This window comes from Dipteris shenzhenensis, chromosome 19 (assembly GCF_047967505.1).
Source record: "Dipteris shenzhenensis isolate YYH24624 ecotype China chromosome 19, Dip_SZ_1.0, whole genome shotgun sequence".
Lineage (NCBI taxonomy): Eukaryota > Viridiplantae > Streptophyta > Polypodiopsida > Gleicheniales > Dipteridaceae > Dipteris > Dipteris shenzhenensis.
Genome location: NC_141614.1, coordinates 35,051,965 through 35,066,472, shown reverse-complemented (window position 1 = coordinate 35,066,472; position 14,508 = coordinate 35,051,965). Strand labels below are relative to the sequence as shown.

General features: G+C 43.3%; 1 protein-coding gene across 2 annotated transcripts in view; it reads right to left on the bottom strand.

The window, feature by feature from the left end:
- Positions 1 to 3,152: 3,152 nt before the first annotated feature.
- LOC147890390 (putative mitochondrial adenine nucleotide transporter BTL3) overlaps positions 3,153 to 14,508 on the bottom strand; it is a 36,735-nt gene continuing 25,379 nt past the window's right edge. For both annotated transcript variants that reach the window (XM_087390689.1, XM_087390690.1), the window contains exon 5: positions 3,153 to 3,619. In XM_087390689.1, coding sequence (XP_087246815.1) covers positions 3,551 to 3,619 — 69 coding nt within the window. In that variant the 3' untranslated portion in view covers positions 3,153 to 3,550. The remainder of the gene's footprint in view (positions 3,620 to 14,508) is intronic.

The following is a 14,508-nucleotide window of genomic DNA, read 5'->3' as shown; positions in this document are numbered from 1 at the left end:
AGCTGTGCTACTATAAGGCGTTGGAGGAGCGCTATTCGTTGAAGCACTCATGGAGGTTGAGGATGAGGTGCTACTGCTACTCTGTCGAAGCTGTGCTAAATGGAGCCTCTCTAGTGAGCTGTGAGTAGAAAGCCGACTGTTGGAGCCAATGCTGTTTGCATGTGGAGCCCGAAGCTCCGTGGGCTTTGGTCATCAATGCAAGGCTGTCGGTGGTGTAGGAGACTGTGTTGGAGGCTGCTATGCACTATAGTAGAAGGTCGTTGCAGAGCGTGGAGTCCGGAGGCAACTATTGCTATTGCTATGGAGCACTACCAGTCGAGGGAAGCTCATATGAGCTTGTTGATGGCGACTGACAAGAGTTGGAGTCGAGCTACGTTACAGGAGTCGTCTTTGAGGCTAGGAGCTGTTGGCGCTATTGGCATCCCAGTCGCCCACGAGCTATGCGAATTTGTTTGCTGTCCCCAAGCCGCTTGCAACTGTGTAAGGTCATCTCCAGAGGTCGGAGTTTGTTGTAAAGGGAGCTAAACCTGGAGTTGACGATGCTGAAGAGGTGTTGTGAGGGCGTGGAGCATCACGAGCTCGTTGGATTTGGCTTCTGGTATACCATAGCTTAGGCACTATTGAGAAGGCCTTTGCATGGGCCGCTAGTGATGCCTTTTCTTGTATATGAGTCTCTACTCGTAGATGTGAGGACCTGAACCTCAAAACTTGAGAATCACCAACCTTACATAATAGTCAAACTCATTTCTTTCAAGGAACATAAGAACTCAAAAAGCTATATCTCAAGCTCCAAGAATCAGATTCCTCAGCTTCCTGAACCGAATCGGAGAGGAAGACTAGCTCTAAAAGACGGAACTCTCAAGATGAAGAAGCTGCCTCAAATGGAGGGCTTATTGCCTTGACGGAACAAGGGCTTACGTGCCTTGACGGAACAAGGGCTTACGCTATCTCTGATGGAAATCTCTCAATGGAAGATGCCTCGCGGAAGGAGGGCTTGGCACTCATGAAGGAATGTATTTACGCATTATCAAGCAAAGATTGAAGCAAACAGTTAGACTATGCACAATGTGTTCCATGTAGCTTGGTTGAAGCCATAGTTTAGACCTCCTCTTTCAGAGATTTCCGACGAGCAACAACCTGAAGTTCTTGATGAAGCTGAAGTTTTGCAGCTAGAACAGATCCTTCTTCGTAAATTCAAGCATGGGTCAGGCCACAAGATCTGGGAGTTTTATACCAAGTTCCATGATCGAGATACCTATGAAGCCGTGTGGTTGGACGAAGATTTTTTCCAAGAGTTTCCCCATATATTGACGGAGCACTTGGAAGCAATGAACCTACCGCTAAGTTAAGGAGGGAATGTCACATGCACCCCTACACTTGGGTGCAAAGTGACACACTGGCTACATCGACAAGTGTGTACTAGTTCCCTAATAGGAGATTTTGTCGTATGTTGTGACCCCTCGTGAGCCCTTGTCCAAGGACACTTAGGCACATGCTACGTAAGTCAGTCTCTCAACCTTAGGTCAGGTTAGACATATCAGTCCTTGCTCACTGGTACCCACTGGAGAACCGTAGGGTAGTGTTTTCGTCTTCGATTTAGGGTTAGGTTTAGGTCCAGCCTAGGATAGGAGCCCTTCTGGACCCCCTCAGGACTGGAACAAGTGAAGAGAATAGCAGGGAAGGGCTGCCTTTATAGTTTACCCTACACCCCTCCCTAGGCTGCCATTTATGGGGCCTAGGGCTGCATTTATGGGGCCAAGGGACCAGCCAACCAGTCCCAAAACAGCCGACTGAAAAGTCGGCTATTTCGGGCAGGTTGGCTCAACCCCAACAGCCCTATAAATAGGGGGTCCTCAGGCCCTCTTTCCTGATTCAGTTCCCCCCCTCCTTCAGCCTCCTACAGCTCCTCTCCAGCCCCCTCTGAACAACCTGTCACACCCCAGCGGTGGCCCTCTGACCAGCCTCAGCCTTTGGCATCAGTTCAGCCCTCTGGGAAGGTGTTACGCAGCGCATCAGACGGGGAGTCGGGACAGAAAACAGAGCAAGGTTTTGGGTCTGTTTCAGCAGCTCTTTCAGTTATCTTTTACAATTTTACACATCTCATTCTCAGCTCTTTATTTCAATCATCTCTCAGCTCTCTTATAGGATCTATCATTCCTAGCTTTCACTCTCTCACTCACGCAGTAACCCTGCATTCCAGTGGACAGCACAAGCCTCTCCCTTGCCTTGCAGAAGCGTCCCACATCGTCAATGTGGACAACATCAAGGTCTCCGTATTGGTCGGCGTCGCCTCTCAAGTCTTTGGGTCTGCTATACATGTGCACCGTGAGCTCTTCAAAAGCGCGTTTCCGTGCTCTTTCAAAAAGTGTTCCTTGTATTTCTCAGTTCTCCAAGCATAAAGCAAATTCTCCCCTAATTGGGGGAGGGGGCCCTCAATGGGTACAGGGACCCAATCGGTTATTGACTCACTCTCTCTCTACCCTCATCTCCTTTCTCTCTCTATGGTGTATAACGCTAATTTCTCACTAAAGGTTTAAACAAGGTCTTGCTGTCAAATACACGATCAGATTACCGTTGCATGTTACAAGCCTCTTACCTTTGGGCAACATGTGTATAAAGTGCTTTGTTAATTGGGTACTACTCAGGAGATACATTATTCTTGCTGCTGATTTTTGGCACCATCTTTTGCAACAGCAGCTGAATCAATTTCCCACAAAATTTAATACCCAGCAAAACCTCAATAGAAGTTTATGACTGTTTTAAGTACTGCAAAGTCTCCATTTGAGTTTATGGATTTTGAATTATTGCAAAGTCTACATTAAAGTCAGTCTCCTTGTGAGAATCTGATAAAAGATATACATGAAGCAATACAAAATATACCCTGATGCTTGGAGGCAACCTATCAATCTGAAGCCTATACAAGAAATTTAAAAGGCCAAAACAAACACAACCATTTTAACATACCCAAATTGGATACAACAAATCAAATTTGTCTACACAGGAAAATTTAAAAGGCCAAAAGAAAGGGAACCATCTTGGAAATACCCAAATCGGATACAACAAATCAAATTGAAATTACAACCTAAAGTAGGGATATATGGACAAAACAAATCAAGCACAAGCAAGCAAACAAGCCTTCAAAAGGCAAAAAGTCAACTTGATGATCTATTGCTACCTATGAGTTGATCATAGCAAACAGCTTCCATCTTTGGTTGGAAAAGAGTCGAAAGGCCAAATTTTGGAACAAGAACAAGAGCATCTCACTCTTTTACAATTTTCAAAGCATCCACGTCCTTCAATGTGTGGATGCAAGTGGGTGCAATATTCTTTATGGCACTAATAAGTAGTCAAAAATTCATGACAGAGACAATATATTAATAAGGCCAATATCAACATTTGATCCTTACTCAGCCTCTGCAATGTCATAATTCAATTAAAAAATCCCTTTAACCTCTTATAAGAGACTCATATTCCCAACTTTCAGAAAGAGTGACCCTAACTACCAAATTGATTGCTCACACAGGGAGTGCCAATCAGTGCTTAGCTCCAATCATTGCACTTTTAACACTATCTTCATGCTTTCATACACAAAATAACTGAGAGCAGCAGAAGGTAAGACCTGCAAAAAACAAAATCACAATTAGCATTTTGTTTTGAAACTCGAACTGCCCATAAGCCCATATAATAGGGGAAATAATACTATTGTTGTCTGCCATGGAAGTCATACATCACATAAGGGGAACCCCCAACAGAGGGAAGATTCCTCTGGAACAAAATTAGTAGTTAACCCACACTTTGGCCAGATCCCGGGGCTATACCCTTTGAGATCATTCCAATCTCCAGAAAGGAGAGCTGGATCCTGATGTAGAAGAATGAGAACATATATGGGGTGCCGATGCACACCAAATAAAGACTCCTCCCTAATATACTGTTCATGTTTCTTATCCAAGCCTTTCAATTCACGCCCGAGGAAGATTCTTGGTAAAGCTTTAGAACAAGCTTACAATACAAATTCTCGAGTTCCACGAGAACATATTTTTTGTTATTTTGTCAGAATCTGATCAGAATGTTTTTAATTAACTATGGAAACTATGGGCTTGATGTGCAAGCAACGTTCTTTGAGTATCTAGCCTTGCACCAATTTGTGCGATAGAGTTTGGCATGTGGCATGGGAGATACAATTATAAAAGTATGGCAATGTAGATAAGTCAAATACGTTTTGACTTTCTCAAAATAAAGAGAGAAGAAATGCTAATTAGGGAGAGAGTGCTATGGTTGAGAAAGCATACTCGTTTGTAGTAAATGCAAGATGCCCTGACAAACGGCCCTTTTTGAGTATTATACATGGTCATTAGTACATGTGTTATGGGATTATTCCATACATAACATGTGGCAACTAATACAATATTACAAGATGAATATGCCTCAGAGCAAACGTATACAGCCACTAGCCAAATACTCTATATCTTTAGCCTCGAGCTCATAACAAGACAAATGAACATTCTAGAGTTAGCTACCAAATGACCTATTAGGACAATAGAAGCTACAATGTCATATATACCTGCCTAAGAGAATATTTTGTTCGCAAAATGATAACTACGATGACACAAAACGCGAGGGATGTCTTCCTGTACTCCTCCAGCCATTTTCACTATCTCCATCGGACCATCTATCTCAGGATGATGATAAGGTGGTTGGTGTAAGCCTTGTTCCAATTGTGGAGAGCCTTCCAAAAGTTCCCCATGAAATTAGCATATATGGCACTGACCAGCTCCTGAAGGAACCCCATTAGAGATTAACTTTGAATATGACTTGCTTTCAAGGCCAAGCCCAAACCAAGATGTGCAGCGGAAAATATATCAACCCACAAGATTACACACTGATCTAGATCCTACTCCAAGCACCTCTCATCAGGATCTTGTGTCCATACATTGAAATTGGAATAGGATCCTACTCGAATTTCAATGTATGGACACAAGAACCTACTCATATTTCAATGTATGGACACAAGATCCTGATGAGAGGTGCTTGGAGTAAGCCTTCTTCCAATGGTGGAGAAGCCTTTCAAAAGTTCCCCTTGAACTTAAAACCTGTGTGACTGACTTGCTCCGGAGGGAACTCTATTGGAGATCAACTTTGAATTGAACTTGCTTTCTAGTCCAAGCCCAAACCAACATGTGCAGCGGAAAATATATGAACCAACAAGATCACACATAGATCTAGATTCTACTCAAAGTATGCGCACAAGCATGACTTCAGTAGAAAGATCATATCAAAGTAATGTCATGCATTTATCAAAAGAACTAAGGTCAAGGAATACAAGCCAATGGTCTCGTAAGGAAGTGAAACTTTTGAGATCAAATGGAGAAACACATATGCCTTACTCCCTCAACATAATGCACTTACTGAAGAATTGGACCATAGTGAGGAAGGCCCAATCACAGCGTCTTAGCAAGGAGCCCAAAACTGTTTCAGCTCTCAGTTTCCATACACCCTTGCAATGAAAACGTGCTAAAATGTTTGGAACCTTTTCCATTCAAAACTTGTGAGCCATTCCTAGATTTTCTTTGCCACCACATTTTACTTTCTTTGCAATAGATGAAGTACTCACACGTTTAGAAATGTGTTTTTTTGACAATGTCTGCAATTTTCCATGTGCATTGCTATTAGCTAGCTCATGCCAAGGTGTGGTACTATCAATGGAAGAAAGTATAAAATGTGGAAGAAACTAGGTGTGGTACTATCAGTGTGAGTACTTGTCAAAAAATCGCACACATTTTCAAAAAAACACATTTCTAAACGTGTGAGTACTTCATCTATTGTCAGGACTTTCCTTTTTTATTTCTTATAGAACATTTCCAACACCATATTTACTATGATATGTTTTGATGGGGTCCCAATATCCAAGGTGCTTGAGGTTTGCATAGCAATAATGCAAGACAAACATAATCTCTTGCTGAATGAGACTTTAGCTCCTCTTTTCCTGTGGTGCCAATCAAACAAAAGCGCTCACATGTGGCTTGGATTGAAGAGCATGAGACATAGCTTCTCCAACTAGTTGAAAGTTACCCTGCCTTAACTACAAAAGATCTTGTAGCTAGGTATGATGCTGAGTATCCCCACAAAAGATACACCATATAAGCCATTGCTAACAAAGTATATATAAAGCTAGGAAGGCTTTGGAAATCATCGATACAAATGTGTCCCATGAAATGCCCTCAACTTCTTTGGCAGCAACTCTTCACACACATTAGATTAGAATGAAAATCCAAGGAGCTCCCTATACAGATCCAAAGACAAGCAAACGTAGCAAACAAAAACACTTTTTAAACAAAGCACAAACCTCCTATATGCAAAACGTTGAGGGCATTGAGTTTCCATGTATTTCTTGTGCATCTTTAACATTCTCTTGCAAATTAAAGGCACTAGAAACGACAACCAAATGGTTTTTGGAAAACATGGTTTGAAAATTAATCACATCCCTTACAACAAAAAAGTGTTTGTCTGTAATGAAGGCCAAAAGTTGGCCAAGTTAAGGTGTTTTCAAGATATAGAAGTACCCTCCCCTCATTTGCAATGTGTCTTTTCATGTGACTCCTACAATCCTAATCTACTCTACAATCCTAATCTACTCTCAATTCTCCTACTTCCTCTCCGACAATGCACTCTAGCTCTCTCTCTCTTTCTTTCACCTCTCTCCCTCTCTTGTTCTCTCTCTCTTACGCTTTCATTCACCTCTCACTCTTTCCCTTCCTCTCTCTCCCTTACGTCAATTCTGCCTGTTCTCTGAATCTACCATGTCTGCTTCATTATATTGGTATTAGAGCCCTTCCTCGTTCCCCGTACTTTTTCTTCACTCCTCTCATTCCCCATTATTACACTAATGGTCACCTTTTGTCAGGTCCATTTCCCTTTTCAACTTTCAATATGTTTCCCTTCTTCATCCTTGAGACATTTGTACCTATGTACAAGAAGATGATCTTGAGAGCTACAACAAGCTTTTTGACTATAGTAGGAAGGCCACATATGGCCACCCAATTGGATGGCATCAGTAAACCAAGAGGGCTCATGACCCCGGTTTGAGGAAGCAACAATACCGGGAGGACACTCAGTCCTCCCCCATCCATTTGCGTAGCAATGGACCAAAGGCACTGTATTCTTGTAGGGGAGTGAGAACCCAAGACATCGTTGATGCAACCCTTCTCTTTCTACATTGCACTACAATAGGTCTGTCACCAAACAACGGCTTCTCTCTTTTCATTAAATTTAACGTAATACAAATTATTGATTAACAGATGCTTCTTACAAACCCACGATATCTTTGACAAAACCCTTCCCCATCTATATAACAATGCAATTTGGCTACCATCAAACAGCCATTCCCCCCTTTCCGTCAAATTTATGCCGTAGCAGACTATTGATAAGTAGGCACTTCTTGCATTTGACCTCTCTCTTGTGGCCTTTGGATTTGGATTCACATACAATAGGACCCAAAACCCATTTGAAAAGCATGACAGTGCAGATAGCGAACACTAAAGCAACAAGTGAGTGCACAAGTTTGACAACAACAAGCACTTGCACATGCCTAGGAGGTAGCAAGGCATATGCCAAAGACAATTTCTCTGCTTGTCTACCATAGTGAAGAGATAGAGTGCAATGATATACAGAAAATCCTCACTGTGACATTAAAAAACACTAGCCTCCTCTTAACAAAGTTGGTCAAGAGCAATCAAAGACTTGCAATCATTCGATAATTATAGACAATGGGCAAATCTTGTAGATCATTTTATCACATCAGATTATCGTGGGCATGCCATACAATTTCCCTATGGAGTCTAGAACACAAAGTGTTATGTTAGATTGTAAGGATGTTTTAGTAAACTTCGTAGGTGAGAACATGTCTCTAAGGTTGAGGAGGGATGGCAGTAATGCAACACGTGGCACTTGTGCATGCAATTGAGGACATAGCAAGGCAGCTCTTGAGTACCGGGATGATAATCCTCAGATAAGTGGACTTTAAGGAAGCCTATTGGCTTGGCATTCTAGTGTGTTGAGACCACTAGAAGGTCTGACCTGGATCATGAGCCTAGACTCCTACCCCTACATGGCATATCACAAGATACTTTGCTGAAGGTTCCTAGTGGGTGGACAGTTTTGGTGGTATGGGGGACACTAGAGATATGGGCATAGCCTTGTGGGAGTCTGAACTCTAGCCCACATGCTCGAGGGCCAGAAGGTGAGTTGGACTGTGTTTAGGGATGGGATGTTTTAGATGATATCAGCCCCCTACACAATTGAAGTTTGTGAGGTATGCAGCTCAATGGTGCCAAGTATGTAGCACAGTGTTTCTGCATGTTGCTGAAGTGTTTTGAGATTGGAATCTGAGGGAATCGTTGAAGTAGAAGGATGGGAACTGTTCACAGTAGGGTTTTTGTGCAAGAAACCCCAGGAGGGGACTTGTACCTTAATTGTGAATTAAAGAGAGCAAGATTTAGACTCTGATTGTTAAAAAAGAGAGTAGAAGCCTATTGCAGTGGTTTCACAAATCCAAGCTAGAGAATTTGCAGGTGTTTGCCTTGGAAAAACAGGTTGGTTAGCTGTTGTAAATAACCCCATCGCAGAGTAGGATGGACTGTTGGGACAGTTAATTCCAAGTTCTGCATGTGCAGTCTTTGCTGTAGCTATCCTATAGGAAGTAAGGGTGGATTCACTGTTGGAGGCTGGACCATGTTCTGTCAGGTGCAACTGGTTGCTGTAAGCCTGGACATGCTGTGCAAAAGGTCGTTTTAGGGTAGGATTGATTGCTGAAAGCCTGGTTAGGCTGCCTGATCTACAAACGAATCACTTAAATAGCTGCGAAGGGAGTTAAATTGGTTGTGGACTGAGAGGTACGGGTATGTGGCGCATCTAGAAGCGGGGAAGCAGCTGATCGCAACTGTTCCTTAAAGGATGAATACTTTTTTGCCACAAAGGGCTGCAGGTCTCTGAAAAGCATAGCTTGCTTTTGTGAGCTTTGGGGAAAAGCTCTCTAAAAACATTGCTTTCCAAAAGCAGTAAGCTTTGGAGGAAAGCAGTGCTTTTGGTACCTTTTAGGATGGCTTTTAGATGCAAGGGGCTAAGCCAATGTTAATGAAACCCACACCCCTCCCTTGTTGTAGTCTACACACCAGCCTATTCAATTGTTGCAGCAGATCCGACCCAAGGAAACACTCCTACAGTGATTTGTGATTCAAGAAGGGTGCGTACCAGGTGGTTTCCAAGCAATTTCCAGGCTAAGAGCTCCCTGCCAACAGCAGCGAACCATTTCCTCTTCATTCAAAGTTGCAGCAAACAAGGAGGACCTGTTTGGCAGCAAATAAGCTCTACGAAGCCCTTCTCTCCATCTCTTTTCTCAGCAGCTGCCTCTGTGCAGCAAGCCAGAGTGCTCTTTCTCTATTTTCCCCTCATCCACTTGCTGAGTTCACACTCTCTTTGTGATGGCTGAAGAAACTCGTGCACGTGAGGAGGCTACAAGCAGTGTACCTGCCCTCGAAGAGCCTCAAGGAAACAAAGTAGATGAGCTGGATTTTGCAGCAGAGAACCTAGTGACTAAAGAGCAGCAAGCGAAACTAAATGCATTGGTGGGACTATTCCTGTGGTGCCTTCTTTCACCCTGAAACATTCACCACTCCGGAGTGTATTGACTCTTGGTTGAACCGGTGGCAGGTACAATTTTCTTTCCATTCCTTTTCAGATTCTTCGCAAATCCAAATGGCAGAAGGGAAAGGTGTTGGCCTGGTGGAGGGAGTTGAAAGAAAACCCAGTAACTTCAACTGAATTCGAAAAAATGTTCAGAGAGGAGTTCCTTCAGACAAGTTTGATCTCCTTACAAAGTTCACACTCTTGAACACGGATAAACTAACATTTGATAACTATCTGCAGAAATTTAGGGACCTACAGTCCAAATCCTCGTGCATGGATCCAGCCATCTTGTGTGGGTTTTTTATCAATGGATTGACAAAAGAACATAACTCTAGGTGAAGAACAACCGCAGTAAGAACATCAAGGATGCAATTAGATACGCCAAGATCTATGACGATACTATGCAAAAGGGAGTTCTTCATAGAAACCACAAGCTACCACGAATTGCAAGTTTTAGGAAGAAGAGACACTTTCGACCCATTGGGGCAAAGCAGACTCAAGCCACGAGTCCTTCAGAGACTCCGACTAGGCAACTGTGAGGGTAGACTGGTCTGGGGGTGAAGGGTAAGGCAAAGGCGGCTACTTTGACCAAAGTCAAAGATAACACTATCTCTTCCATTCATACAAGGTTTTAGGTCAAGTCCTCGCAAGCATGGTTGTTAACTTTAACATGAATGTGTTTAAACCCAATGATCTCATACATATACACAGGACAAGTCGTCCAACACAAATTCCTCCAAAGATATAGAGTGGATGTAATTGTAGGGAAAGAAAGGTTGCACAAGCTAAATGTCTAGCTGAGTCACAAGTTAATTTTTGTCAAAGGGGGAGTACCCTATGTATTGCAGGGTGATTTTGATGGCCCACTCTGCCCACTTGTAAACTCTTTGGAACAATAAATATGATGGAAAATTTTAAGCATGAAGTGTATCAATGTACTTTTGCATCTGAGGTTAATATGTAAATGAATCTTCTAAGTTAGATGCATGGGAAACACGTGCACTAGCCAAAATTAAAACAGAATTTGCTGAGTGTTTCATTCCATGTTACCGCTTGGTTTACGACCCATTAGTATGGCAGGTCATCAGACACAGTTAGTTCCAGGAGCTCAGCCTATAAGCATGGTGCCTTATAGAATGAGTCAAATGGGTGACAGTAATTGACATATCTACATTTGGGGCAGATTAGGAAAAGTAAATCTCCCTTGGATGCCCCGGTGCTATTGAAGCACAAAAAGGACGGAAGTTGGAAAACGTGCATAAATTATAAAGGTTGAACAAATTTATTAGCAAGAATTGATATCCCCTTCCTAGGGTGGATAACTTGATTGATACGCTGCAGGTAGCTGCCTATTTTACAAAGATTGAACTTCACACTGGCCACCACAAGATACACATAGCTGAGGAAGACGTCTATAAGATAGAATTCCGAATTAGGTATGGCATTAGTTCTTAGCACTCCCTTTTGGACTCACGAATGCTCCAGTGATCTTCCAGCAGATGACAAACAACATCTTTCGTGAATATATGGAAATTTTTATAGTGGTATTCTTAGACAATATTATGGTATACAACCACTCTCACACAAACATGTCGAGCATCTCCGCATTGTGTTAGCGACACAAAGGCGTGAAAAGCTGCATGTGAAGGATTCTAAGAGCATAGATAGTGGTACGGAGCACTTAATTGATCTGTGCATCATGCTGAATTTGCTTCCAAGGCTTCCCAGGTAAATCTGCAGGGCATATTTGAAAATGAGAAGGGAACTGTGCATTCCCATGCATCCCTTGTAAAACATCCTAACTAGGATCTAAGCCTAAAGACAATCCAGACATAATCAGTGAAACCAAACAAAGATCAACAGACGACTCACCTCTTGGCCACCCCCAAGCATGTGGGCTAGAGTTCAGACTCCCATAAGGTTATGCCCATAGCTCCGGCATCCCATACCACTGGAACCATCAACTAGGAACCTTAAGCATAGTATCTCATGTAGAGGCAGGAGTCTAGGCTCATGATCTAGACCAGACCCTCCAGTGGTGTCAACATGCTAGACTGCCAACCCAATAGCCTTGGCCACTCATATACAGAAGACCATCCCAGTTTCTAGAAAGCATCATGGCTAAATATAGCCAATTGGCTTCGGATTGGGCTATGCAGAGTGGCTAGAGGTTAGCCATTTTACTCTTGGATTTCAAGAAAGCTTGTGATAGACTAGATTGGGGTTTCTTGGAGTGTACCCTTCTATGCTTTTGATTTTTATATGCTTAGATCAGAGGGGTTGTTGGAAACGGTTAGCTTTGAATAATCCTTCACTAACTTTCTAAGGAAGATAGTGAATCCTAGTAACACACGAAGTTGCCCTATTGAGGAACATGCCAATCAAACATCCTCTCATGGTCAGGGTTCCTTATGAAATAGTATCCCATAACTCTAAATGTGATGCATCGACCTTTTAACCCTTTACAGATTGAGAAGATTGCCATGCCTCAACAATCAAATGTCTTTCAAGTGTTACTACACTACCACATTTAGTGCATTGCAAGCAAGAAATGCTTTGCAAGGTAAAAATATCTATGACTATTGGTGCACTTTAGATATTTAATTTTCTAAAAAACTTTAAGACACAAGCAATGGAAATGCCATCTTTTGTAGATTGCAATCATGCAACATATGAGTCCATATGATCGAAAATGATTTAGTTCAGGGACAAATTCCTCTGCAGTGCATACATGAGAGTCACCCACGAGCTTTAATGCATATAACTAGCATGCAAACAGAGCCTAGCATGGGCACAAGAACAAGCCAAAAGGGCGTTGGGAGAGATGCACAAGGATGGTTGACACCAGGGAAGACAAATCCAAGCTGAACATCTCAATGCTTGTGGTACATTGATATGCCTTTATCTTTTCCCATGCGCCCCATGGTAAGGCCCACGCGGAAGATGTGCAAGCAATTGATGTTTCTATGAAGCATGGGGGAGCCTTTGCTCTTTTGGAGGCACATTTCAAGCGGAGGGTTGCCATCAAAATTGGAAAAGACAGTTGTCAGCAAGCTGAAATGATGGCTAATAAATTTGATGCTTATTATGGGGTACAATCAATTTGTTCAGTCCCACAAGACAACCACCAACCATCATCCATGAGGACGTACAAAGGTCTTCTAAATTCTTGGCCCTAAATACAACAGCTGTAATGAAGATGTTTTCAGTTCCTCCCATTTGGGCAGGATAGCACAGCCAAAGATGCAATGCAAGGACAGCTCATAGAAGTTGCCATGTGGGATATATGGCAAAGAAATCAATTCTTCCAATGTTGGAAAAGGTGGACAGCAAGGCATGGAGGGGCATGGAAGATCTATGTGATTTTGGAGCTTCTTGATGATGAGCTTGATAGAACACTTCATGACCCAGGAGGTGCCACAACATTTGGGGCAAAGAACCGTCTTACTTTTCCTGTTGACCCTGTTCGCAAGATAGAGAGGTCAAAAAGGGGATAAGGAGGTACTAGATAAATACCCCCCTAGATTTGCAATTGGACTTTTGACATGACTCCTACAATCCTAATCTATACTCGCTTTCCTCCTTCCTCTCCAACCGTGCACTCTTCTCTCTCTCTCTCTCTCTCTCTCTCTCTCTCCCCCCCCGTCTCCCTTCTACCCTTTTCCTTCATTTTCACTCCTCCCCCTTCCTCTCTCTAATTCTGTGTTCTTCTCCAAATCTACTCTGTCCCATTCATTACATGTTCACTGGATGAGTTCTTCACAAAGGCTAAGGGCTGCTAGATCTGCTGGCGAAGCTTCATGCAGCCCAGCATTTGCAAGCTGTTGTTCAGCCACGCAGGAGTGCATATTCGAGGCACTAGAGCAAGCAGATCTAGGCAGCAGCAAGGTGCAGAGAATCCATTTTCATTGGTCCAACCCTCATATGTGCTTCCAGGTACAAGAGAACGTGGAGCAAAGGGTACCAGTGGTTCCCAAAGGGAGCTTTATATAGAGGCTGGAATGATGTGGACATGGCGGTAGTAAGTGCAGTGGTTAGCATGGTCGTATGTCCCTTGTACTGGCCGACTGAAGCCTAAATCAGCAAACCAGATTAGGGTTTGGCCGACCAGTCTGTAGATTGGTTGACAGCCCTAGCTCAGGAGATATAAAACCCACCAACAGCTCGTTCTGGCTGGGCTCTGCCCCAGTACTATTGCCCACATTATGGGCTTCGTACCTGCCTGCATGCAGGCCATTGTGCGGACCTCATGCCCCTCCTTTGGGGCCATTACCTGACTGCAACGCTGCCCTGTCTCAGGGCCCATGTGTGGCCAAAGGGATGGCCAAACCCATGGCTGTCCCTTCCAGGCCAGATCTGCCATAAAGCATGGGTCCAATTAAAACCTAAGAACTACAACTGTTTGCTGCCCACATGGCAGCCTGTGTGCTGCCTTTCTGGCAGGCTCTTCATCCCTCATCCTTCCTCCTACAATTCTACAGGGGTCAGTCCCCTGCTTACAAGAGGGGAGTTAGCCCATTTATTCCGACACATCCAGCCACCCTCACCTATATAAAGATGAACATAGGTCTTCTCTACTCATTCCAGTGAACCCAGTTCCAGCCCTTGCTAGATGAATGTAGCTCTCTTTGAGCAGGTTTTCCCACTCTTGTGGCTGCATACCTTGCTGGCCCATTTTTGCCCTCTAAAGAGGGCCAACTTGGAGATGTACGTCAACAAGGCTTTTATCCCAAACCAAGCATTTACCGGCCAGCCTCCTCTACTAGACCAAACTCTAGGAAGCCATTCAAGGCCCCTAGTCAGATCAGATTTTCACTGCTCCTCACT